Here is a 27,055-nt window from a genome sequence, read left to right as displayed (position 1 = left end):
TATCTACACCCAAAGCTACGTTTATCTACACCCAAAGCGAGGTTTATCTACACCCCAAGCTAGGTTTATCTACACCCAAATGAGGTTTATCTACACCCCAAGCGAGGTTTATCTACACCACAAGCATGGTTTATCTACACCCAAAGCTAGGTTTATCTACACCCAAAGCAAGGTTTCTCTACACTTCAAGCGAGGTTTATCTACACCCAAAGCTACGTTTATCTACACCCAAAGCTAGGTTTATTTGCACCCAAAGCGAGGTTTATCTACACCCAAATGAGGTTTATCTACACCCCAAGCGAGGTTTATCTACACCTCAAGCATGGTTTATCTACACCCAAAGCTAGGTTTATTTGCACCCAAAGCGAGGTTTATCTACACCCAAATGAGGTTTATCTACACCCCAAGCAAGGTTTATCTACACCTCAAGCATGGTTTATTTACACCCAAAGCTAGGTTTATCTACACCCAAAGCAAGGTTTATCTACACCTCAAGCGAGGTTTATCTACACCCAAAGCTAGGTTTATTTGCACCCAAAGTGAGGTTTATCTACACCAAAATGAGGTTTATCTACACCCCAAGCGAGGTTTATCTACACCTCAAGCATGGTTTATCTACACCCAAAGCTAGGTTTATCTACACCCAAAGCAAGGTTTATCTACACCCAAAGCTAGGTTTATCTACACCCAAAGCGAGGTTTATCTACACCCCAAGCTAGGTTTATCTACAACCCAAGCTAGGTTTATCTACACCCAAAGCTAGGTTTATCTACACCAGAAGCTAGGTTTATCTATTTGACCATTTTATTATCTACTTTCTTTTTTCATTTTAATCTTTCCCTTAATATCTTCCACGAACTTATAAAGTATCAATTGCATTGCTTTTTTCATCCACAATGCCATCAATATTGAAGAATCAATCTAAAAATGATTCAGCATTATTTCACCAACCATTATGACATTGCTACACAAAATAAATATCAGAATGCAACAACAGTCCAGTTACCTGGGGTCAATACGATTATGGCACATGAGGTCCAGCTGGGCAGCGGATAAATCAAAGGCCACCGTAATGGTAATTGTAAATAGCTTTTTTTGTTCTGATTAATTTTTATTATAGTTAAGCATACAACAAAAGATTATAAATAATGATTTGCCACTCCATGAAAATAAAAAATATCAAACCTGCTGCATATTTGACTTTCTCCACAAGTGTACTTGAAATTTTACTCTTCAAATCATACTGAAAAGCAGAATATCACACGATATCAAATTCTATCTGTACATGATGTATTAACAAATCTGAGTACTAAGAGCATTATATACCATTTTAGCAAATGAAATATATAAAGCAAGAGATTGAAATTTAAGGTAGTGAACTGGTAAAGACAATCGACGATTTCCGTGCAATTACGTATCATTGTATGCTATTTCGGCATCTTTCTGCCATAACAGAAAATCCTTTTTTCATAACATCCAGAGTATGCCAAAATCACATCTGGTGATTTAAAGTAATAATCTAACTGAAAAATGCTGATTGCCATTACAGGTCCACTACATTAAGCTGGCAATGTGAGAAAGTAGAAATGAGCCGTGCCATGAGAAAACCAACATAGCGCATTTGCGACCAGGCTGGTCTGGATCCATGCTGGTCACAAATGCACATGTTGGTTTTCTTATAGCGCAGTTCAAATATATTTTAAAACCTATCTGACCACACACTTTGTTTTCTGCTGCCATCCCTATCAAATATTGACAGCAGTATTAAATGATCATAGCAGTTAATCCTTACCCTGCTAAATTTTTATAATGAACTTGTCTATCTTTCAATTTTGATACACTGTGAAATCATTAATATTCGTGGGGGTCTCATTTTCGTGGATTCCGTGGTTGAGTCAATCCACAAAATTTAATCCAAACGAACAAGTAAAATGCCCATTCAATTTACGTTCAAAAGTTGAAATCCATGAAATCATATCCCCACGAAACTGCCGTTTTTACCAAAACCTCAAACTTTCATGCCCACAAAATTAAATGATTTGACAGTAGTACCATTAACTGTTAAAATGAGTGCTTACCAAAAGGATATTGACTGAATGGCAAACAGTGCAGATCTTGATCAGACTGCACAGATGTGCAGGCTTATCATGATCTGCACTGGTTGCAAAGGCAGAATCAATCCCATCCAGCATGATAAGGCTTTAATAAACAAGAGGACCATGATGGTCCTGAATCGCTCACCTCTTCCCACATGATCCAGTTTTGAGTATGACGTTGTTTTTTCTATTATTTGACATAGTGACCTAGTTTTTGAGCTCATGTGACCCAGTTTTGAACTTGACTTAGATATTATCAGGATAAAAATTCTGACCAATTTTCATGAAGATCCATTGAAAAATATGGTCTCTAGAGAGGTCACAAGGTTTTTCTATTATTTGACCTATTGACCTAGTTTTTTAAGGCACGTGACCCAGTTTCAAACCTGACCTAGATATCATCAAGGTGAACATTCTGACCAATTTTCATGAAGATCCATTCAAGGGCATGGTCTCTAGAGAGGTCACAAGGTTTTTCTATTTCAAGACCTACTGACCTAGTTTTTGATCGCAGTTGACCCAGTTTCAAACTTGACATAGATATCATCAAGATAAACATTCAGACCAACTTTCATACAGATCCTATGAAAAATATGGCCTCTAGAGAGGTCACAACGTTTTTTCATTATTTGACCTACTGACCTACTTTTTGATGGCACGTGACCCACTTTCGAACTTGACCTAGATATCATCAAGATGAACATTCTGACCAATTTCTATGGAGATCCATTCACAAGTATGGCCTCTAGAGAGGTCACAAGGTTTTTCTATTTTTAGACCTACTGACCTAGTTTTTGAAGGCACATGACCCTGTTTCGAACTTGACCTAGATATCATCAAGATGAACATTCAGACCAACTTTCATGAAGATCCATTGAAAAATATGGCCTTTAGAGAGGTCGCAAGGTTTTTCTATTATTTGACCTACTGACCTAGTTTTTGAAGGCACGTGACCCAGTTTCTAACTTGACCTAGATATCATCAAGATGAACGTTCTGACCAATTTTCATGAAGATCTTGTGAAATATATGGCCTCTAGAGAGGTCACAAGGTTTTTCTATTTTTAGACCTAATGACCTAGTTTTTGACGGCACATGATCCACTTTCGAACTTGATTTAGATATCATCAAGGTGAACATTCTGACCAATTTTCATGAATATTTCATGAAATATATGGCCTCTAGAGAGGTCACAAGGTTTTTCTATTTTTAGACCTACTGACCTAGTTTTTGACCGCACGTGACCCAGTTTCGAACTTGACCTAGATATCATCAAGATGAACATTCAGACCAACTTTCATACAGATCCCATGAAAAATATGGCCTTTGGAGAGGTCACAAGGTTTCTCTATTATTTGACCTACTGACCTAGTTTTTGACGGCACATGACCCAGTTTCTAACTTGACCTAGATATCATCAAGATGAACGTTCTGACCAATTTTCATGAAGATCTTGTGAAATATATGGCCTCTAGAGAGGTCACAAGGTTTTTCTATTTTTAGACCTAATGACCTAGTTTTTGAAGGCACATGATCCAGTTTCGAACTTGACTCTAGATATCATCAAGGTGAAAAATTAAGACCAATTTTCATAAGATTCCATGAAATATATGGCCTTTAGAGAGGTCACAAGGTTTTTCTATATTTGACCTACTGACCTAGTTTTTGACCGGCACGTGACCCAGTTTCGAACTTGTCCTAGATATCATCAAGATGAACATTCAGACCAACTTTCATAAGATCCTGTGAAAATTGGCCTCTAGAGAGGTCACAAGGTTTTCTCTATTTTTGACCTATGACCTAGATTTTGAGGCATGACTCCATTTCGAACTTGACCTTTGATATCATCAAGGTGAACATTCTGACCAATTTTCATGAAGATTTATGAAATATATGGCCTCTAGAAAGGTCACAAGGTTTTTCTATTTTTAGACTACTGACCTAGTTTTTGACCGCACGTGACCCAGTTTCGAACTTGACCTAGATATCATCAAGATGAAAATTAAGACCAACTTTCATACAGATCCCATGAAAAATATGGCCTTTAGAGAGGTCCAAAGGTTTTTTATTATTTGACAACTGACCTAGTTTTTGAAGGCACGTGACCCAGTTTCGAACTTGACCTAGATATCATCAAGGTGAACATTCTGACCAATTTTCATGAAGATCTTGTGAAATATTTGCCTCTAGAAAGGTCACAAGGTTTTTCTATTTTTAGACCTAATGACCTAGATTTTGAGGCATGTGACCACTTTTGAACTTGACTTAGATATCATAAGGTGAACATTCTGACCAATTTTCATAAGATTCATGAAAATATGGCCTTTAGAGAGGTCACAAGGTTTTTTATTTTTGACCTACTGACCTAGTTTTTGAACGGCACGTGACCCAGTTTCGAACTTGACCTAGATATCATCAAGATGAACATTCAGACCAACTTTCATAAGATCTCATGAAAAATATGGCCTTAGAGAGGTCGCAAGGTTTTTTTTATTTTAGACCAACTGACCTAGTTTCTGAGGCACATGACCCAGTTTCAAACTTGACCTAGATATCATCAAGGTGAACATTCTGACCAATTTTCATGAAGATCCCTTGAAAATATGGCCTCTAGAAAGGTCACAAGGTTTTTCTATTTTTATACTACTGACCTAGTTTTTGACGGCACGTGACCCATTTGAACTTGACCCAGATATCATAAAGATGAAAATTCAGACCAACTTTCATACAGATCCCATGTAAAATATGGCCTTTAGAGAGGCCACAAGGTTTTTTTATTATTTGACCTACTGACCTAGTTTTTGAAGGCACATGACCCAGTTTCGAACTTGACCTAGATATCATCAAGATGAACGTTCTGACCAATTTTCATGAAGATCTTGTGAAATATATGGCCTCTAGAGAGGTCACAAGGTTTTTCTATTTTTAGACCTACTGACCTAGTTTCTGAAGGCACCTGACCCAGTTTCAAACTTGACCTAGATATTATCAAGGTGAACATTCTGACCAATTTTCATGAAGATCCACTGAAAATTATGGCCTCTAGAGAGGTCACAAGGTTTTTCTATTTTTAGATCTACTGACCTAGTTTTTGATGGCACGTGACCCAATTTCGAACTTGACCTAGAATTTACCAAGATGAACATTCTGACCCATTTTCATAAAGATCCCATGAAAAATGTGACCTCTAGAGATGTCACAAGGAAAAGTTTACGGACGCAGGGACAGACGCACGGACGACGGACACCGCGCGATCACAAAAGCTCACCTTGTCACTTTGTGACAGGTGAGCTAAAAAAATCAAACATTGGAAGTAAATTCATTAAGCTTTGATAGTTAAAATCATGTGACCCTCAAATTAACGCAATCAGCGCAACCTGGTTCTGGTCACTATATGGCAAGTAGTGCTGTCTGCAGGATTTAACAATTGCAAGGTAAACCATGAACTAATCAAGTTCTAGAAGGCACTTTTACCGGGATACAAGATTCTATCTGCGAAAATTAGTAGGTTATCAGAACAGTACCAAAAAATATGCAAAAATTCTGCAGATGACAGATAATTTCATTATATTAGGGACTCAATTTTTATCTACAAAGAAACAACTGCAGATTTCATTTTTACACATTTTGTATGTTTGATAGAGTAAAATATTCAACATTAATAAACTGTTTGGGTTTCTTCTTAATGAAATACAATATTATAATAATTTTTCATTGTGTGCAATGCTCATTAAAATTTGTGAATATTCGGCAAAGATGACAACAAAAAAACAAGTGTGGAGTTAGGAAAGTTGTTCAGTGTATGTCGGTTTACTGTAAAATCATTTAATTTCATGGGTATGAAATTTCATGGTTTTGGTCAAAACGTCAATTTCGTGGGGATATGAATTCGTGGATTTCAACTTTTGAATATAACATTAATGGGAATTTTTCTTGTTCATTGGGATTAAATTTCATGGATTGACTCAACCACGAAATCCACAAAAATTAGTCCCTAACAAATATTAATGATTTCACAGTACTCAGTAAAGATTTTTGTTAATTATCAAGAGTATTCAAGAACTGTAGCAGCAAAATTTAATCAGTTCGTTAAAGTAGAATGTATGGGCTATCCGAAAATTTGAAATTTCATATCAGCTTAATTTTTCTGTATCAAGACCACACAAATTTTCTTGTTTTTTTCTGGATATCTTTAGTGTTTCCGAAATACTTTAGGCTTTTGCTTATTACCTTAAGAAGTTCACAACACTGCATATGTGGTCCGCCAATTGCACTTTGAAGGTAAACGAAACTGTCCAAGTTAGGAGATATTCGGCAGTCACTAGAGGCTTCGTGGGAGGACGTTAAAGCAACTGTAAGATGCAAACATATTTAATGGCAGGTTATTTATCAGGAAATATTAGTTGTCAATATAGATATGTTGGTAAGTACCTTGATGAGAGCGGAGCACTGTTTGTGTGGACCACCGGAATTGTTCTGCAGGAATATCATTGTGCTGCCATCAAGTGATATCCTAGAACACCTTGATGATAATCCTTCCACTGACATTTTCTCTGCAAAGGTGTTAAAATACAAGGATGGTCTCAATTTAAGATGACATGCCTAAAAAAACTCAACTTTTCAAGAGAAGCAAAATATATATTTTCAAATTTTTGCAAAAAGTCAAAGTCACAAAAAATGAAGAAATCAAAATTTTGTATCCAAATTTCTTTAAACCAGCTGACCTCAACTCTGATTTTACAGCAGTTTTGTTTTTTACCTTTATTCCTACCAACTGTAGCAGGACACTGTATTAACCGTTACCCTGCTAAATTTCTACAAGAGCCATGTTAGACATGGCCAATCCCCCCGCCGGGTATATTATAATTGAAGGCTAAAGTTCCTGGCAAGTTAGTGTCTGAAAGTATTAATTTTGGGGAAAGCTTTGAAGAACCGTTTAGTTGTGGTCCACATCAGGGGTTTTAAAGATGTGGAAGAAAGAATAAGTCAGTGGTGAGGTAGTTTACTGCTAAATTTTACTAATTTTCATGAACAGTTTTTCTATATGGCTACTGTAAAAAGAAGGAATGGAAAGCTAACAGGGAACAAGAGTGCCAGAATGTCACAATATACGTCACTGCAAATTTCTTTACTCTAGCAGCTGTATTTGCAAATGGAATTTTAATTTTGTTGTTGTTTAGTAATCATTGTAAGTCTTTTGTCTTTTATAGGTCCACAAAAAAAACTCCTTACCAGGTAGAGATATCTTAAAATACACCTAAAATTGGAAAGTAACATCCATGTTGTACCACAGAAAAGTGGTCTTGTTTTTTCCCTATGGTCAATTATAAAAATGTTACAATATAAGTTATTTATAGTAACAACTAAGGGAAGTTAATATTAAAAAAAAAAAAAAAAAAAAAAAATTGAAAGTCCACACAGAAATCTTTACCAGGTAGAGATTGGTCAAAATACACCTCAAAATTGGATGTAGCATGCATGTTGTACTACAGAAAAGTGGTCTTGATTTTTCCCTACGACTAGTAATGAAAAAGTTACAATAAAAGCTATTTAAAGTAACAACAAAGGGAAGTAATTCTAAAGAAGGGAACTGCGCATGACACTTCGTCTCATGATGGTGTATAATTGTGCCAAGTTACATCAAAATCCCTCCATGCATGAAGAAGAAATGCTTCAGACAAAGTCATTCTTGTATCTGACCTTTGGCCTCTAAGTGTGACCTTGACCTTAGACCTAGGGACCTGGATCTTGCGCATGACACTCTGTCTCGTGGTGGTGAACATTTGTGCCAAGTTATATCAAAATCCCTCTATGCATGAAGAAGAAATGCTTCGGACAAGGTTTTCATTCTTGTATCCTTTGACCTCTAAGTGTGACCTTGACCTTAGATCTAGGGACCTGGTTCTTACGCATGACACTCCGCCTCGTGATGGTGAACATTTGTGCCAAGATATATCAAAATCCCTCCATGCATGAAAAAGATAAGCTCCGGACAAATTTTTTTTAAGAAAATATGATAAAGGGGAATAACTCAAAAAATAGGCAAGGTAGACTTATTGTTCTTGCACACTGCACTTCCTCCCAATGTGTTCTATCAGTGTATGAAGTTTGAAGAAAATCCCTTCAGTACTTTTGGAGTTATGCTCTGGACAAATTTTTTTAAGAAAATAAGATAAAGGGGAATAACTCAAAAAATAGGCAAGGTAGAGTTATTGTTCTTGCACACTGCACTTCCTCCCAATGTGTTCTATCAGTGTATGAAGTTTGAAGAAAATCCCTCCAGTACTTTTGGAGTTATGCTCCAGACAATTTTTTTTAAGAAAATAAGATAAAGGGGAAAAACTCAAAAAATAGGCAAGGAAGAGTTATTGTTCTTGCACACTGCACTTCCTCCCAATGTGTTCTATCAGTGTATGAAGTTTGAAGAAAATCCCTCCAGTACTTTTGGAGTTATGCTCCGGACAAAGATTGTTGCAGACGCACGCACGCACGCACGCACGCACAGAGAGCATTTCTAATATCCCCTTCGCCTTTGGCGGGGGGATAAAAAATGGACTGGTCCATAATTAAATTTGTGCAGTACCACTTATCATTGAAAGGGGTGTTCACTGAAAATTTACTGACTGAATAGCGAATGGTGCAGACCATGATCATGACCTTGGTCTGCACTGGTCGCAAAGGCTAAATCACTTGCCGTCAGCATGCTACGGGTTAAATGATCAAATTACACTTTTCTAACTGGATCAGCAATTTGCCATTATGTGAGATTATGCTGTATTAATTCCATATTTAACGATGCAAAAAAAGCTTGTAAATGCAAACAAGAGCACCGCCTTGCGGGTGCTGACGCTCATCTGATTTTTTTTGTATAATAGAAATATTGTCCTACCCATGATTTTCTAAGTCTAAAAAGGGCCATCATTCTTGCAAAAAGCAGGATAGAGTTATGTTTCTTGATGTACAGTGTCCACTTATGATTGTGAAAAACTGTTGCAAGTTTTAAAGCAATAGCTTTGATAGTTTATGAGAAAAGTTGCCTTAAACATAATACTCAACCAAGAAAATGATTTTCTAAGTCCAAAAGGGGCAATAATTATTGCAAAAAGCAGGATGGAGTTATGTTGCTTGCTGTACAGGGTCAGCTTATGATGGTGAACAAGTGTTGCAAGTTTCGAAGCAATAGCTTTGATAGTTTAAGAGAAAAAGTTGACCTAAACATAAAACTTAACCAAGAAATCTGATATTTTCTAAGTCCAAAAGGGGCCATAAATCTTGCAAAAAGCAGGATGGAGTTATGTTTCTTGCTGTACAGGGTCAGCTTATGATGGTGAACAAGTGTTGCAAGTTTTAAAGCAATAGCTTTGATAGTTTAGGATAAAAGCTGACCTAAACATAAAACTTAACCAAGAAAACTGATTTTCTAAGTCCAAAAGGGGCAATAATTCTTGCAAAAAGCAAGATGGAGTTATGTTTCTTGATGTACAGGGTCTGCTTATGATGGTGAACAAGTATTCCAAGTTTCAAAGCAATAGCTTTGATAGTTTAGGAGAAAAGTTGACCTAAACATAAAACTTAACCAAGAAATCTGATATTTTCTAAGTACAAAAGGGGCCATAAATCTTGCAAAAAGCAAGATGGAGTTATGTTTCTTGCTATACAGGGTCAGCTTATGATGGTGAACAAGTCTTCCAAGTTTCAAAGCAATAGCTTTGATAGTTTAGGAGAAAAGCTGACCTAAACATAAAACTTAACCAGGCAACGCCGACGCAGACGCCGACGCCGACGCCGACGCCGACGCCGACAACCGCTCAAGTGATGACAATAACTCATCATTTTTTTTCAAAAAATCAGATGAGCTAAAAATGTAGCTTCAGCATCTTGAATGGCAACCACCTATATGCTGTACTGTTCCAAAAGCAAATCTTTGTAACGTGAACACTATCCTTTTCGGTCATCAAGAGTTACATGTATTGGAAGTAATTAACAAGAAAATCCTGTCACAGGTAATGAAAAACTTATCAATAAATGTAGAAAAACACAAAAAATATATATCTTTATGTAAAGTGACTCTGAGTCAGTGGACACCATATACTGTCAAAATTTCTTCATTCAAATTCAACCGGACCAGCAAAATCTATTCCATTTCTCAGTAGTTCGAGCCATTGTACAATTATAAATTTTATTGGGATTTTACAAAGGACCTGACAATGACCTGACGATAAGTTTGAGCAAAGGGCCATGTTCGAATTATCTGAGTTTGAGTGAACAATTACCTTGGTCATTAAGAGGTTTCTCCTCATGAAAATAATCCTCCAAACCAGAAACCCTTTGAAACTGACTTTTCCTTTGCTTTTTGTGCTGTTCCATTTTGACAAGGTCAATTGTATATCTCGCGACCATAGAAACAATATAGTTTGTCTTTTCAACGGTTTTAACATATTTGAACAGAGTTCCCCATCCAAAATATTAACAATTTGTACAAAGAAAAAATCCTGTACTACTATGAGGTAAACGTTAGTTGGAAATGAGCAGTTGTTGAGTAATGAAAACATTTGACTGTTTTGTTGCTTCAAAGGTTCAAGTTCTCAGTCCTTTAAACATTTGTTTCAGTTCTATATAAAGTGAATATTCCACAGTGTCCCACCAGCATTCAGTTTGTATATCAAAATAATTCTGACAACAATTCAAAAATGTGGCCTTCCGTCAAATCATAAAGTAGAGGTGTTTTAGTCCCAACCTCAATGATAGTTGTCTTTGTAATTAATACGATTAGTACAGAGCTGACTGGAAAGGCAACAACATTTTTAAGAAAACACATTCAATACTAAGTGTTGTGGACAAGAATATATATATTTCAAACTTTAAAGACAAGCAGAGGCTTAACTGATTTACTGGGAATTATTATCATAAGCTGATGCAAACATAGAAGTTATTGAGCCAGTGACAAAGCGGATTAAGTGGACTGTATTATAATGTTAGTGATCCACGTATGGCTGACATCAGAGTTAAATGTTCAATATCGGTTGATTTATTTAAATTTTTTTTTGTTTTGTTCCAAGCAGTTGATTTATTTGATTTTTTTCTTCTTTTGTTTCAAGCAGTATAGGCCTAGATTGGATGCTTTGTAACTAGCTATAACACCTGCTGTGGGCTTGACTGTACATAAAATGTTCCATCCATTCCAGGCTAGTCATTAACTAGGTTAACCTTGCTAAAGTGGAAATCTTTCATATCAAAAACAGCCACCTAGAATAATAATGATTTCACAGGTACCAGCTAGTATCTAAATTCACATACATACCACATTGTTTAGTCTCCAGATTCAGATGAAAGATTGTGCTCCTGTAATATAACCATAGTATTGTCAGATAGGACAACATCACTAGTTATCCAACAGTTTGAAAGTAAAGTTATCATTGCACATCTCGCTATAAAGTCAGGTACTTTCTTTCTCATTAGACAAAAATCTTTTAATAAATTAGTTAGTAAATCAACCTAAACAGAGAAACAATCTCAGTACAATAAACACATTCCAATTTTCGCTGTGGTGTTTGCTCTACAGAACTTGCATGTTATGCAATGTAATAGCATTATTATAACAGTATCTTGATTTGCAACGTTTTATTCAGTTTCAGTGGATTTTGCCAGGCCTGTATCCCACAAGGCGCTTGCACTGAGTGCGATCCAGCCTGGCAAAATCCACTCAAGCTGAATGCATCACTGCAGATCAAGGTACTCTTTAAATGAGTCTTTATCATATACATATTCCTATTTCTTGTGTTATATAAGCGAAAACTGACTTAATTTTAGATCAATAAGACTGAAAATTTATAAGTTCGAAACGGTAAACCTTTTGACACATGGAACATCAAGACCCCAGGTGTCCCTCTGAGCATTATTTCATCACCTGCAGGCACCTGGTTATTCCATAAGCCAGCTGGATGGCTTCCTCACATGAAGAATTCAATGCCCCGAGTGAGGCTCTAACCAATATCGGTGAGGGGCAAGTGATTCGAAGTCAACAACCTAAACCACTAGATGCCCCTAGAAAATTTGTAGATATATAATAAAACTAATAATCTTTCAGGACAGAAATAAAATTAGAGAAATTCACTTCATTTTAAGGAATTTGAAGAAAAAGGACTGTTTAATGGAATAAAAACAAACATACTTTCTTATGGGACAGTATATCAATCCGAGTCTGTAAGGTTCATGCTGCCAACCAGTGAAAACAACACCTGAATCTTCTGGTAACCACTTGGCCTAATAATACACCATTATAACCATTAATATGCACACTAAAGGACAAAACTAAAATGTTGACTATAAAATCATACTGATATATCAAATTAGAAATAAAAAATATTACATAATATTAAATAACAAGAGCCATGTTAGACATGGCCAATCCCCCCGCCGGGTATATTATAACTGAAGGCTAAAGTTCCTGGCAAGTTAGTGTCTGAAAGTATTAATTTTGGGGAAAGCTTTGAAGAACCGTTTAGATGTGGTCCGCATCAGGGGTTTTAAAGATGTGGAAGAAAGAATAAGTCAGTAGTGAGGTGGTTTACTGCTAAATTTTATTAATTTTCATGAACAGTATAGCTATGATGTTTTTCTATATGGCTACTGTAAAAAGAAGGAATGGAAAGCTAACAGGGAACAAGAGTGCCAGAATGTCACAATATATGCCCGTCACAGCAAATTTCTTTACTCTAGCAGCTGTATTTGCAAATGGAATTTTAATTTTGTGGTTGTTTAGTAATCATTTAAGTCTTTTGTTTTTCTAAGTCCTCAAGAAACCTCCTTACCAGGTAGAGATATCTTAAAATTGGAAAGTAACATCTATGTTGTACCACAGAAAAGTAGTCTTGTTTTTTCCCTATGGTCAATTATAAAACTGTTACAATATAAGTTATTTATAGTAACAACTGAGGGAAGTTAATCTTAAAAAAAAAAAAAATTGTAAGTCCACACAAAAATCTTTACCAGGTTAGAGTTTGGTCAAAATACAACTCAAAATTGGATGTAGCATGCATGTTGTACTACAGAAAAGTGGTCTCGACTTTCCCCTATGACTAGTAATGAAAAAGTTACAGTAAAAGCTATTTAAAGTAACAACAAAGGGAAGTAATTCTAAAGAAGGGAACTGCGCATGACACTTCGTCTCATGATGGTGTATAATTGTGCCAAGTTACATCAAAATCCCTCCATGCATGAAGAAGAAATGCTTCGGACAAAGTCATTCTTGTATCTGATCTTTGGCCTCTAAGTGTGACCTTGACCTTAGACCTAGGGACCTGGATCTTGCTCATGACACTCTAGCTCATGGTGGTGAACATTTGTGCCAAGTTATATCAAAATCCCTCTATGCATGACGAAGAAATGCTCCGGGCAAGGTTTTCATTTTTGTATCCTTTGACCTCTGTGACCTTGACCTTAGACCTAGGGAGCTGGTTCTTGCGCTTGACACTACGCCTCAAAGGGGTGAACATTTGTGCCAAGATATATCAAAATCCCTCCATGCATGAAAAAGATAAGCTCCGGACAAATTTTCTTAAGAAAATATGATAAAGGGGAATAACTCAAAAAAAGGCAAGGCAGAGTTATTGTTCTTGAACACTGCACTTCCTCCCAATGTGTTCTATCAGTGTATGAAGTTTGAAGAAAATCCCTCCAGCACTTTTGGAGTTATGCTCCGGACAAAATCTTTTAAGAAAATAAGATAAAGGGGAATAACTCAAAAAATAGGCAAGGTAGAGTTATTGTTCTTGCACAATGCACTTCCTCTCAATGTGTTCTATCAGTGTATGAAGTTTGAAGAAAATCCCTCCAGTACTTTTGGAGTTATGCTCCGGACAAATTTTTTTAAGAAAATATGATAAAGGGGAATAACTAAAAAATAGGCAAGGTAGAGTTATTGTTCTTGCACACTGCACTTCCTCCCAATGTGTTCTATAAGTGTATGAAGTTTGACGAAAATCCCTCCAGTACTTTTGGAGTTATGCTCCGGACAAAGATCGTTGCGGACGCACGGTCGGACAGACGCACGGACGGACGGACGCACGGACGGAGAGCATTTCTAATATCCCCTTCGCCTTTGGCGGGGGGATAAAAAATTCACAAACAGGCATCTGCTTTCAATGCCAGTAACATTACAGACTGATGTTTACCTGTCCTATACAGACATTTTCAGGTGTGCTGTCAACCACTTCTATGTCACCTGTGGCAATGGTCAGTATACACAATAAAGATTGATGTTTACCTGTCCTATACAGACATTTTCAGGTGTGCTGTCAACCACTTCTATGTCGCCTGGGGCAATGGTCAGTATACACAATACAGATTGATAATTGCTTGTCCTATACAGACATTTTCAGGTGTGCTGTCAACTACTTCTATGTTGCCTGTGGCAATGGTCAGTATACACAATACAGATTGATGTTTACCTGTCCTATACAGACATTTTCAGGTGTGCTGTCAACCACTTCTGTGTTGCCTGTGGCAATAGTCAGTATACACAATACAGATTGAAGTTTACTTGTCCTATACAGACATTTTCAGGTGTGCTGTCAACCACTTCTATGTTGCCTGTGGCAAAAGTCAGTATACACAATACAGATTGAAGTTTACCTGTCCTATACAGACATTTTCAGGTGTGCTGTCAACCACTTCTATGTTGCCTGTGGCAATAGTCAGTATACACAATACATATTGAAGTTTACCTGTCCTATACAGACATTTTCAGGTGTGCTGTCAACCACTTCTATGTTGCCTGTGGCAATGGTCAGTATACACAATACAGATTGAAGTTTACCTGTCCTATACAGACATTTTCAGGTGTGCTGTCAACCACTTCTATGTCACCTGTGGCAATGGTCAGTATACACAATACAGATTGATGTTTACCTGTCCTATACAGACATTTTCAGGTGTGCTGTCAACCACTTCTATGTCATCTGTGGCAATGGTCAGTATACACAAAACAGATTGATGTTTACCTGTCCTATACAGACATTTTCAGGTGTGCTGTCAACCACTTCTATGTCATCTGTGGCAATGGTCAGTATACACAATACAGATTGTTTACCTGTCCTATACAGACATTTTCAGGTGTGCTGTTAACCACTTCTATGTGATCTGTGGCAATGGTCAGTATACACAAAACAGATTGATGTTTACCTGTCCTATACAGACATTTTCAGGTGTGCTGTCAACCACTTCTATGTCTCCTGTGGCAATGGTCAGTATACACAATACAGATTGTTTACCTGTCCTATACAGACATTTTCAGGTGTGCTGTCAACCACTTCTATGTCTCCTGTGGCAATGGTCAGTATACACAATACAGATTGTTTACCTGTCCTATACAGACATTTTCAGGTGTGCTGTCAACCACTTCTATGTCATCTGTGGCAATGGTCAGTATACACAATACAGACTGATGTTTACCTGTCCTATACAGACATTTTCAGGTGTGCTGTCAACCACTTCTATGTCATCTGTGGCAATGGTCAGTATACACAATACAGACTGATGTTTACCTGTCCTATACAGGCATTTTCAGGTGTGCTGTCAACCACTTCTATGTTTATTTATTTATTTTATTTTGTTGGGTTTAACGTCGCACCGACACAATTTTAGGTCATATGGCGACTTTCCAGCTTTAATGGTGGAGGAAGACCCCAGGTGCCCCTCCGTACATAATTTCATCACGAGCGGGCACCTGGGTAGAACCACCGACCTTCCGTAAGCCAGCTGGATGGCTTCCTCACGTGAAGAATTCTACGCCTCAAATGAGGTTTTGAACCCACATCGATGAGGGGCAAATGGTTTGAAGTCAACGACTCTAACCACTCGGCCACGGAGGCCCCTAACCACTTCTATGTCATCTGTGGCAATGGTCAGTATACACAATACAGACTGATGTTTACCTGTCCTATACAGACATTTTCAGGTGTGCTGTCAACCACTTCTATGTCTCCTGTGGCAATGGTCAGTATACACAATACAGACTGATGTTTACCTGTCCTATACAGACATTTTCAGGTGTGCTGTCAACCACTTCTATGTCTCCTGTGGCAATGGTCAGTATACACAAAACAGACTGATGTTTACCAACAAGGCCTTCTCCCCATTCCTCTCTATATACATATTCCTCTCCCTGTGAACAATACAAATATATACCTGAAGAAGTTTCATAAAGAAAGATTTCTGTAAGAATATCAATGGCCAAAGTTCAAGATCAGGGAAGTATTTATTTATTTATTTTGTTGGGATTAACATTGCACTGACACATTTATAGGTCAAACAGCAACTTTCCAGCCTTGATGGTGGAGAAAGACCTCATGTGCCCCTTCAAGCATTATTTCTTTATAAGCAGGCACCTGAGTAGAACCACCGACCTTCCGTAAGCCAGCTGTATGGCTTCCTAACCTGAAGAATTCAACACCCAGAGTAAGGCTTGAATCCATATCAATTAGGGGCAAGTGATTTGATCTCAGCGACCTTAACCACATGGACATGGAGGCCCCTGGGAGGAAATGGGACAGGGGGTGTTGATTGAACTCAATTTGTGACCTTGATCTTTGATCTTCTAATCAAGCTCATGCGATCTGCACATCATTTCATTGCAATCAACCTATACACCAAGTCTTAAGTCAATACAATGAAGGGTCACAAGTTATGCTCTGGACATAAAATATGATGAACAGATTTGACCTTGCTGTAACCTTGACCTTTGACCAACAGACATGGTTCATGCACTCTGCATTATCATCTCATTGCCACCTACCTATATGCCAAGATTGAAGTCAATACTTTGAATGGCTATTAAGTTATGCTCCCGACCAGGGCTCCGGAAATTTTGATAACTCAATCGGTCTGAACATCGGCGCTACCCCACCCACTGCATTCCCAATATTACATATTTTGTAAAACGTGATAGAGTAAAGAAATAAGCATGTCATGCATTAAAACAGAGTTATCGGTCACCGCGTGTTTCCATACAATGAAGACAGTTATTCAGTGTTATGTGTGATCGTTACTTTGTTTAAATTTCGATGTTTTTCCGAGAAAATACTTGTAAGGATAAAATTACCGAGGCATTGACACTGTGTGCGTAACTAGTCTAAAAGCCAACGCACGTGACCGGTACCGTATACACGGCAGATACTTTGTGATGTTTCCTCATTCTTTGACAGAATTCTATAAAATACAATGCGTCAAAGTGAATTACACGACACATATTCTCTGCTTAACAGACTCAGTATTTTAAGAATACTCTGCCGCGGACCGAATGTGTACATTATATGAACGCTGAGATCGAATTTCCCGCATGTATAGTACCAAAAGGTCACGCGTGCTGGCCACGGATATTTCATTTCACTTATGTTGTACTTCAAAGCAACTACATTTTATAAAGTTATATGTTCTCTTCTGATGTAAACAAAATTTCATTTTGAAACGTTTTTTAAAAGACCAATTTGATAAACAGCGCCACTCCGGTTTTCTTTATCATTCGTGTTTGCCAGTCCATTTTTTTTCTCTTTCTTTTTTGCACAGTCAGGTTGCAAAGACAATTTTCTGCACTTGTTTCAACTGGAGCCCCAACAAATGAATCTTGTAATTTTTTCAAATCAAGTAATTATAAAAAATATTTTGATCGGTTTTCTGTGTGATGTCTCATTAAATCAAAGACCTATAATGTACAATTATATAGCTCTTTTAGATTAAATGCAGTGACCATTTGTTTTTTACCGTGATCAAACATAGCCTTTTGAAATAAACCATCCGTCGGATTCTAAATAAAAGAAGTGGATCCCCGTCGAAATAATTTGGATCCAGTCAGACATATTTGGAAACCAGTCAAAAATGTTTAATACATTGCAGTCGGCTGTCTGCAAACATTAAAGAATGTGCCGCGCGAGCACTGATTGCGTCACGTGCTAATTACGGACCGATTATCAAAGTGACAATCACACCGTTCGACACGTTTATTGATTATCTGAGGGTGTGACCAACAATTTCCTGCTTGGCAGTAGATGGTGTATTGAGATATCAGACCGAAATTTATACTTGTCTCCATTTTTACGGGACCGATTTTTTTCGTTTTTTCACTTCATGAATCGGTCTGAAAAGTCAAAAATCGGTCCAAAACCGACAAACCGGCAAATTTCCGAAGCCCTGCTCCTGACACAAAATATGAAGGACAAATTTGACCTTTGAGCTCCATATGAAACCATGACCTTTGAACTAAAAACCTAATTCATGCACTTTGCACATCATCTTTTGATCACCTACCAATATGCAAAGTTTAAAGTCAATACCCTAAATAGTATTTAAGTAATGCTCTGGACACAAAATTTAAGGGCCAAATTTGAACTCCAAGTGCTGCTTGTGACCTTGACCTTTGATCTATCAAACTGGTCCTTGCCCTCTGTACATTGTCTCATTGCCACCAATCTATACACTACATTAGAAATTGATGCCTTAAATGGTTTTGGAGTTATGATACGTACAAGAAATATGATGAACAGAAGACAGATAGATGACTTTCAAGCCCAAATTTCTTTCGGTTAGAAAGGCATCATCCTGGTTTGCAGAAGAAGGGTGGTTGGCCTAGAGGCCTGCCTGTGACATGAATAATGTCAGAGCTACATGGGGTCTTCCTCACCTGAACTTTGTTGGTTTCACATAAAACCCAACAAAATGAAGATACAACCAAACCATTCGTATCTGTATCTACTTCAGATATCTAACAGGTGTATGTGGTGGAGTGGTTAAGGTAGCTAACATCAAATGAGCCACACCATGAGAAAACCAACATAATGCATTTGCGACCAGCATGGATCCAAACCAGCCTACAAATCCATACAGTCTGGTCAGGATCCATGCTGTTCCCTAATGGTTTCTCTAATTGCAATAGGCTTTGAAAGCGAACAGTATGGATCCTGACCAAACTGCGCGGATGCCCAGGCTGGTCTGAATCCATGCTGGTCGCAAAAGCACTATATTGATTTTTTCATGGTGCGGCACAAATCACTTGCCCTTCAATGCAGTGGGTTCAAAATTCTTGCATGTGAGGAACACATCAGGGCGGCTTACTGTAGGTCAGTAATTCTACTCAGGTGCCTGCCTGTATCTGAAACAACCCCAGAAGGGAGTCTTCTTTCACAACTAAATGCCAGAAAGTTGCCATAAGATCTGCACCATATCAATTTGACTTAAAACAAAACAAATATTCACAGGTTTTTCATTTCTCAAAGTATTCCTATCCCTCTTACTGGTTCTGTTTTATCTTGTGTTTCTTTGTCCTCACTGGGTTTCGCGAAATACGACACAGCTTTCTTATATTTCTTCTCTGCAGTATACATCAACCTGTCTTCCTGTGCCGTCCACTCCAGACACCCAAAATATCCTGGAACATTTTCATATAGGACTGTTTACACCAATGGCGACTACTCAGTGCTACATGTGAAGCAGTCCAAAATATCATTATCAGGTTGTTACATTTTTTTGCTTAGTTTTACCAATGCTTCTTGTATTGAGAACAGATCTAATCTAAGACCACTTTTATTGTGATCTTCTAAGTTTTAGTTTAATTCATTGAGAAAATGACTAGAAACATTTGATCCTTGCCATGAGAAAACCAACATAATGCGTTTGCGACCAGCATGGATCTAGACCAGCCCGTGCATCCTGGTCAGGATCCATGCTGTTCGCTAATGGTTTCTCTAATTGCAATAGGCTTTGAAAGTGAACAGCATGGATGCTGACCAGACTGCGCGGAGCTGATATCTTTTTTATTGCACTGAGAACAATTATATAAAAGAAGTGCTTTTTTGATACGGATCAGTTTCTGTGTTCGGTTTTACACCCATTTTCAGCATTATTTCAGTTATATCAGGCTGTCAGTTCACCTAACCATCACTCCTTGGAAAGACCAGTACTAGACCCTGAAGTCCATAAGAAACTGCGTACTTTCTCACATAAATTTTAAGAATCCTAGTTGGTAGCAGGGCTCAAACGTACGACCCTGTTTCAGTCAGAGGTTTTAGAGATTACAAGTCCAGGACTGTATCCCCTACACCACCAACCCGGGTTTATTATATGGGCTGCCGGACATTGGTTTAATGTGCCAACATTCCACCATAGTTTTCCTATCAACATAAATTGAAAAACATCATCAAACATATTATATACAAACTTTCATGGTGCTTTAATTCGAGTTTCTTTTGATAAATGATATGTTATAGGTCAACAGTCACCCAGTGACAATGTGAGCTTTTGTGATCATGTTTTTTCTGTCGCCAATTTCATCTGGTGTCAATGCTTCAACAATTTCTTGTTTAATATATATAGTAATTTTCTCAGATTATATTGAGTGCACAATGCAACCTTCAGAACAAGTATTGTCATGATAAATTATTATCTACGTAAGATACAATGTCTTTAAGTGTGTTAGAAATGGATGTACATTACTGGATTCCATATAAAACGGGCAATGTCGTTAATAAAAAAGAAAATCGAAATAAAAAAAAATCCGCACTGCCTCATTGTATTTTGCAAGAAGTGGCCTAAGAAACTAAACATTAAATTTTTTTGGCCTAATGTATATTTTTTATGGCTTGAACTACAGATAACTGGAATTTATTTGCTGGTACTATTAGGTTCGAGAGAACAAAGTTCAACTGTAGGTGCTAATCATCTCCCGTCTGGCAATTTTAAGAATTTTCAAGATAGCAGCTTAAAATGAGGACTTAGGCATGCTTTAATGAATTCTTCAATTTTCTTTCCATTTTCAGCATCAATGTTTTCTTAATTTTGATTAAAAGCAAGTTTCACAAAAGAGTATGTATACATAAAATTCTCCAGAAAAAAATGTTTTACAAACCATCATTGTCATATATCTTTCCATGTTTCTCTGAGGCCAGAACATCAAAATTCTCCAACTTGGTACTGCCATTCCATATCTGATAAATTAAATACAGCTTTGACAGATATTTTATATATCATCATAATGTGGCCATTAAATCAACATTATCAATCTACCGTTTTCTCGTTTTTACTGTAGCAAAATCTCATCATCATCACCAATAACAAGCATAAGTAGAAGTAGCCTCAGCAGCAGCATTTCAATATGTTTTGTCAATTTTAAGGCAAAACCAACAAACTCATTTAATACTAATGTAGATTTCAATCCTACATTTGATTCACAATTAAACACCCCCCACCCCCCCCCCAACAGTTACAGAAGCTAGAACAGGTATATTATATATTAGTTATTTCAACTCGACTGCAGATAAAAGTACATATAATTACTGCACCTTTCAGTAACTTTTAATTTGTTTGTTTGTTTTGGGTTTAACGCAGTTTTTCAACAGTATTTTAGTCATGTACAGCAGGCAGTTAACCTAACCAGTGTGCCTGGATTCTGTACCAGTACAAACCTGTTCTCGGCAAGTAACTGCCAACTTCCCCGCCCAAGGATCAAACTCACGACCCCGCGATCCGTAGACCGATGCTCTCCCTATTGAGCTAAGCGGGCGGGTACTCAGTAACTTTTGAAATTAGAAAAATAAAATCTAACCTTATCTGTGGAAGTTCTGTAAAAGCAGAAATTTTTGTGAGGGTTTAATTTTCGCTATATTCGCGAGGCCCTGCACTTTGCAAAAATTAATCCTTGCATAAATATTCATGAATATTAAATCTCAAGAACATACTCAAAATTTAAATGTGCAAAATTTTGACCCAGCAATGAAAATACAAAAATAAACAGATTTCATTTTACCTCTAAATACTGTTTTTCTTCCTTCTTCTTGTCAAGAACTTTCCGCACAATTGCCCGATACTTCCCTGATTTTGATTCCTTGTTCCACAATCTATAAAAATTATATTTTTGTGGTATGACTAATTTCAGATACATTATAAATCAATGAAAATATCTACAACCTTATCCAAAGCTTTAAGCCTTGGTACATTATTATAACATTTTTTCCACTCTCAACAATTTAAAAGAATCTCAAGTTTCAAACCTACTTGCATTCTGCAATTATTCAGGTGCTAAATTTGATCCCTGGTAAATTTAAAGTTTTCAGAAAAACAACCTCTTTATGTAGAATTTCTTCCTAAATGGCACTTAAAGGTATATTAGATCCAAATTTCATATTTAAAATCATGAACAATTACTTCATATAGTTTATATAAACATAAATTTTACAAGTTTTAAAATATGTGTATTAACTATACTATGCAGAAGTTTCAAAATAGTACACACTGTATACATAAACACAGTATAAATGTGTGCTACCATTGAAAAACTGGCTGAACACTTGCTTCAAATTGATCTCAGATAAATTAGTAGTCAGTAACGGCCATCAATTAAACTGAGATTTTCTATTTTAATAGTATGTAAAATACAATATAAGCCACTGATAAACAGTAATGTCCGGGCTTTTTTTCTACTACCGGTAATTTGGGAATAGGGCTGGGCCCTTTAATATAAAACATCTCAACTGGGAAATGTCAAAAAAGTGTTATTTTTTAGGAAAATGTTAGCATCTAAGAAGAATTGGTCATCACGGCCACAGTGCAGCCTGAAAACTAAAACACTGACAGAAGGTTCATACTCATTATTCAATTCCTGTGGACTTGATCTATACACAACTTTAAACTTTTGATTTTCTTGTACATCCACACAATATGTCTTGGAGAACTTGACTTTCTCTGCCCGCTCCAGGTCTCTCTGTGCTTGAACAGTGTTCACTACAACAGGCCCTGCATTGCTACCTCTGCAGATAGCGGCACTACTAGTCTCAGAATACTTGATCAATTCCTTGTACAGCTTCACAGCTTTCTCCATTCTGTAAACAGATATACAACGTTGCTTTTAAAAAACCATGATCTTCAAATTATATATGCTGCTATTCAATGTTTGATTTTGTTGTTGTTTGTTTTGGGGTTTTTTCTCGTTTATTTTTTTTAAATTTTTTTTCATGATTTTGTGTTAATCTTCTATATGTACTTGTGTTAGCATACCGACATATTCAGCTTTGTTTAAATTGAGAATATCAGTTTCTTTCAATGTAAGATGGAAATATATTTCACTGAGTGATTGCCATATGCAATATTTCACAAGTGGCGTAGACACAAGTGAAAATGTAAATTATGGTGTTACGAGTGAACAGATTTTGATCTTACATGTAAAACAAACAAATTTTCTTTTTATTTTATGATTTTCAATGGTTTTAACCAAATTATACCCGTCTTACCCACACAACATGACAATGTTGTGACGTGTGACGTCACAATATATCTGAACATTGAAAAAAATTGAAATGGAGCTTACACCTTTATGATCGTGCAGGTATTTATATACATTTATATCTTATAGAAGTACATTTTGCACAGAATCTCCTATTCTTAATGGTAATTAAAGGTGTCCTATGTCACTAAAAATTGCTGATGACAGTATGTTACAAGTACTGTGAAAGTGACACCTGACAATTACAAAAGGATCTAGACAGCCTTTAGGAATTGGAAAGGGACTTGCATAATGCAATGTCCTTTCATTTTGAGAAACTTTAATTCATACACGTAAGCAACAATAGAGAGATATGTCGTAGGGTAAAATTGCGGTATCTGTATATCCTTTAATGTTTTGGTTGTTTTATTTCATTTTCCCCTTCAATGTCTAGTCTGGTGTTCCGTACTTTTGCCAAATTACTCCAATACTTATATAGTCTAAGGGAAGTAAATCATTGCCTCCTTTACTCATCTTACTTATCAACTAATCAACTGCCTGTTTATGACCCATGGCTAAGTTCAAATTTAAGCTTGCATATACTCACAAAATTCAAGTAAAATATACTGATCGAATGGTTTGTATTTTTAACTGTATGGCCATCTCTATCACTGTTCTTCCTTTGACATCACAGTTCTTTCAGTTTTTTCGTTTGTTTTCATTCTCATAATGCTTGGGGATACTGAAGGTCTAAGTTTACATCCAATACATGCATTCTGTGCATGGTACATATTAAATAAACAGTTGAAAAATACCTAAAGCATTGACATTTATAGAATCTACTTGTTTTTTGTAGGGATGTGCAGTTTTAAACAGGTCTAGGAAAGTGGTATATTTACAGATTATCTGTAAATTTAAAGAATATCTATAAATTTACAGATTTTTCAATCTATAAATTTACAGATCAAGTGTTTGAAAACTGCCAAAATCATATTTAGATTCAAAATAGCAGCTTGAAATTAATTGATTTACTTATGGTATGCATAAATAAAGGTCAGCTGTAACTTCAAATCAGTCATTTTGTTGACTTTGATTTTTCTGAAAGGAAGTGTCTAGAGGTACAGATCCGTACCTCATAATAGACAAGCCTATTAGAGGTTTTCTAGGGGTACAGACCTCCTTTTTTTTTTATAGAGATTTAGGGTTATTTACATCTTAAATTTTGTTGAAAATGAAATAACAAGTAAAACTTAACCAGTACTCTCTTAATTAAAACATTGATCTAAATGGTTTACAGATATCAGCATTCACCAGATTGTTTACCTTTTCTTTCAAAACCTTTTCTAGGGGCATGGACCTCCTTTTTCTAGAGATTTAGGGTTGGTTACAGCTTAAATTTTGTTGAAAATGAAATAACAAATAAGACTTAATCAGTTTTCACTTAAAACTTGAATCTAAATGATTTACAGATGAGTGTTCACCTGATTGTTTACCTTCTCTTTAAAAACCTAAATAACAGTGGAACTCCAAATGAATACACTGTTCCGTGCCGATTAGCTTGTTGTAAAACAAACTGTTGATAACAGATTTATGAGTGAATCTAACCACTGAATAAATTAAATATGAAATTCAGCATAAAAACTAGGCATAATAATAATATGCACCTATTTATTTTGTTATTTAACAAGATATAATGATAACTGGTATGGAACTGATTAATAATCAACAACTGACATTAAGTAAAAGAAACTGTTTGTGAAAACGTCCCTTTTATTTCGTAACTGCTACCAAATGTGTGAAAAACATAAATACCCTTTATCTCTAGAAAAACGGAGGTCCGTACCCCTAGAAAACCCCTAACAGTCTTGTCTAGAGGTACGGATCTGTACCTCTAGAATCTGACTCTAGGGGTGCAGATCCGTACCCCTAGACCATGTAGACACTTCCAATTATTTTGACTATAGTGTATTTAACACTCAGTTTGACATGGAGCAAATTGTCAACAGATTAGTGAGTGCGGATAAAAAAAAAAAATTGGGCGACTTGAATTTCGCTTTGAGCTAAGATTTGAGCGAAGTTAAATTTGAAGCTTCAAAGTGTCTATTTTGCTCAAGTTGCTCCCTCGCGAGACCCCTGAATAAAAGGTATAATACGATTCTGCTGTAAAACAGTATCTCCTATGAAATGTCCGAACCAAGACCCCTCAGTCAGGGTTTTCCCGGACGCAGATTTCTGCGTCCCTGACGCGCTTTTACTGCTTTGAACTCGCATATTTAAGTGCCTGTGCATCCACTGGACCCGCAAAATCGGTCACGCGACTGCTCTGCACTGAACAATGCTGAAACCTTCTTTGTACAGATACCCATAATGTGCAGTTTTTGACCCCCGGGATCACCCTCGAATCATGTGTGCGCATTATACACAGGTATAGACAATTTTCCAACTTCAAAACAAGTTTTGTTACCGATGTTCGCCATTTTGGTAAAGGGATACTACTCTTCGTGCTAACTGTCACCGCTAAAATCTAAGATTGCCATTACCTTCCATAAAAGATCGAATGGTTTTTTTTTCTTTCAAGCAAATTTAATTGCATATAAATTTAAAAGTATTTTGATGAAAGAAATATTAAGAAATCACCAAAATTAATTATACTAATTAAGGATCGCGTATTATCTTTAACCGAGATCAAACTGTGAACAACATAACTGACACGAGGTGACACGTTAATTGCCGGTAATGACTGGCTATTTGATCGTAACAAAAAGACTATCACACCTTTTGTTATCAGTCTGAATTGAGAAGCTCATGTCATTTTGAAAGATGCCATTCCGAAATATTGAATCAGCTGCTACCTAAACAAGAGCTGTTACTAATGGTGACAAATGCCCCCACAGCACCTTGTCCTTTGACCTGGTGACCCCAAAGTCAGTAGGGGTCATGTACTCAATAAGTACTATCAGCATATGAAGTTTGAAGGTCCCGGATGCAGTGGTTTGCGAGTAAAGTGCCTTCATGCAAAAAGTTAACATTGGCCCCTTTGACCTTGACCTGGTGACCCCAAAGTCAGTAGGGGTGGTGTACTCAATAAGTACTATCAGCATGTGAAGTTTGAAGGTCCTGGGTGCAGTGGTTCGCCAGTAAAGTGCCTTCATGCAAAAAGTTAACTTTGTGACGAACGAACGAACGGACAGACAGTTGAAAACTAATATGCCTCCCTTTGGGGGCATAATTAAAAAGATATAAGTTCATTCGGTTTTAGGGTAAATTTTTATAGCAATAATGTCCATTTTCAAGATCAGTAATTTGTAGACCCCCAAAAATTATTAGGGACCCTTAAATAAGCAGCCATGTGGGTCCTGGCATGGACTCCCAAATAAAAAATCTGAGGGAAAACCCTGCCTCGGTAAAACAATTCTCATCTACATATGCAAAGGACAAGTTAGAAATTCTACAAGAGGCCACTGCCATCAAATATCTAATTTATCCGAGCTCTGCTTATATCCATTTACTATTGCACTATAAAATTAACGCAAATGAAAATGTTAGCCCCTGTCATGATATGAAAATGTTAACAAGCCTTGAAAAATAATACATGCACCTAAATTACACTGTTCTTTTTACCAGATTATTCTTTTACGTCATGAAATTAATGAGTAATCATCACCTTATCTTTCGTCGTCCTTTTTTCGTTCCCTTGCAATATAAATTGAACTTCC

General features: G+C 36.8%; 1 protein-coding gene across 1 annotated transcript in view; it reads right to left on the bottom strand.

Moving 5' to 3' along the window:
• LOC123530387 (acylamino-acid-releasing enzyme-like) overlaps positions 1–27,025 on the bottom strand; it is a 58,591-nt gene extending 31,566 nt beyond the window's left edge. The window contains exons 1-10 of the mRNA XM_053521676.1: positions 27,004–27,025; positions 22,726–22,959; positions 21,888–21,978; positions 20,991–21,069; positions 19,381–19,514; positions 16,122–16,259; positions 12,267–12,358; positions 11,397–11,437; positions 6,527–6,648; positions 1,186–1,243 (exon numbers count right to left, since the gene is read on the bottom strand). Coding sequence (XP_053377651.1) covers positions 1,186–1,243; positions 6,527–6,648; positions 11,397–11,437; positions 12,267–12,358; positions 16,122–16,259; positions 19,381–19,514; positions 20,991–21,069; positions 21,888–21,978; positions 22,726–22,958 — 988 coding nt within the window. The 5' untranslated portion in view covers position 22,959; positions 27,004–27,025. The remainder of the gene's footprint in view (positions 1–1,185; positions 1,244–6,526; positions 6,649–11,396; positions 11,438–12,266; positions 12,359–16,121; positions 16,260–19,380; positions 19,515–20,990; positions 21,070–21,887; positions 21,979–22,725; positions 22,960–27,003) is intronic.
• Positions 27,026–27,055: the final 30 nt, after the last annotated feature.

This window comes from Mercenaria mercenaria, chromosome 13 (assembly GCF_021730395.1).
Source record: "Mercenaria mercenaria strain notata chromosome 13, MADL_Memer_1, whole genome shotgun sequence".
Lineage (NCBI taxonomy): Eukaryota > Metazoa > Mollusca > Bivalvia > Venerida > Veneridae > Mercenaria > Mercenaria mercenaria.
This window is presented reverse-complemented; position numbering and strand designations above follow the sequence as displayed.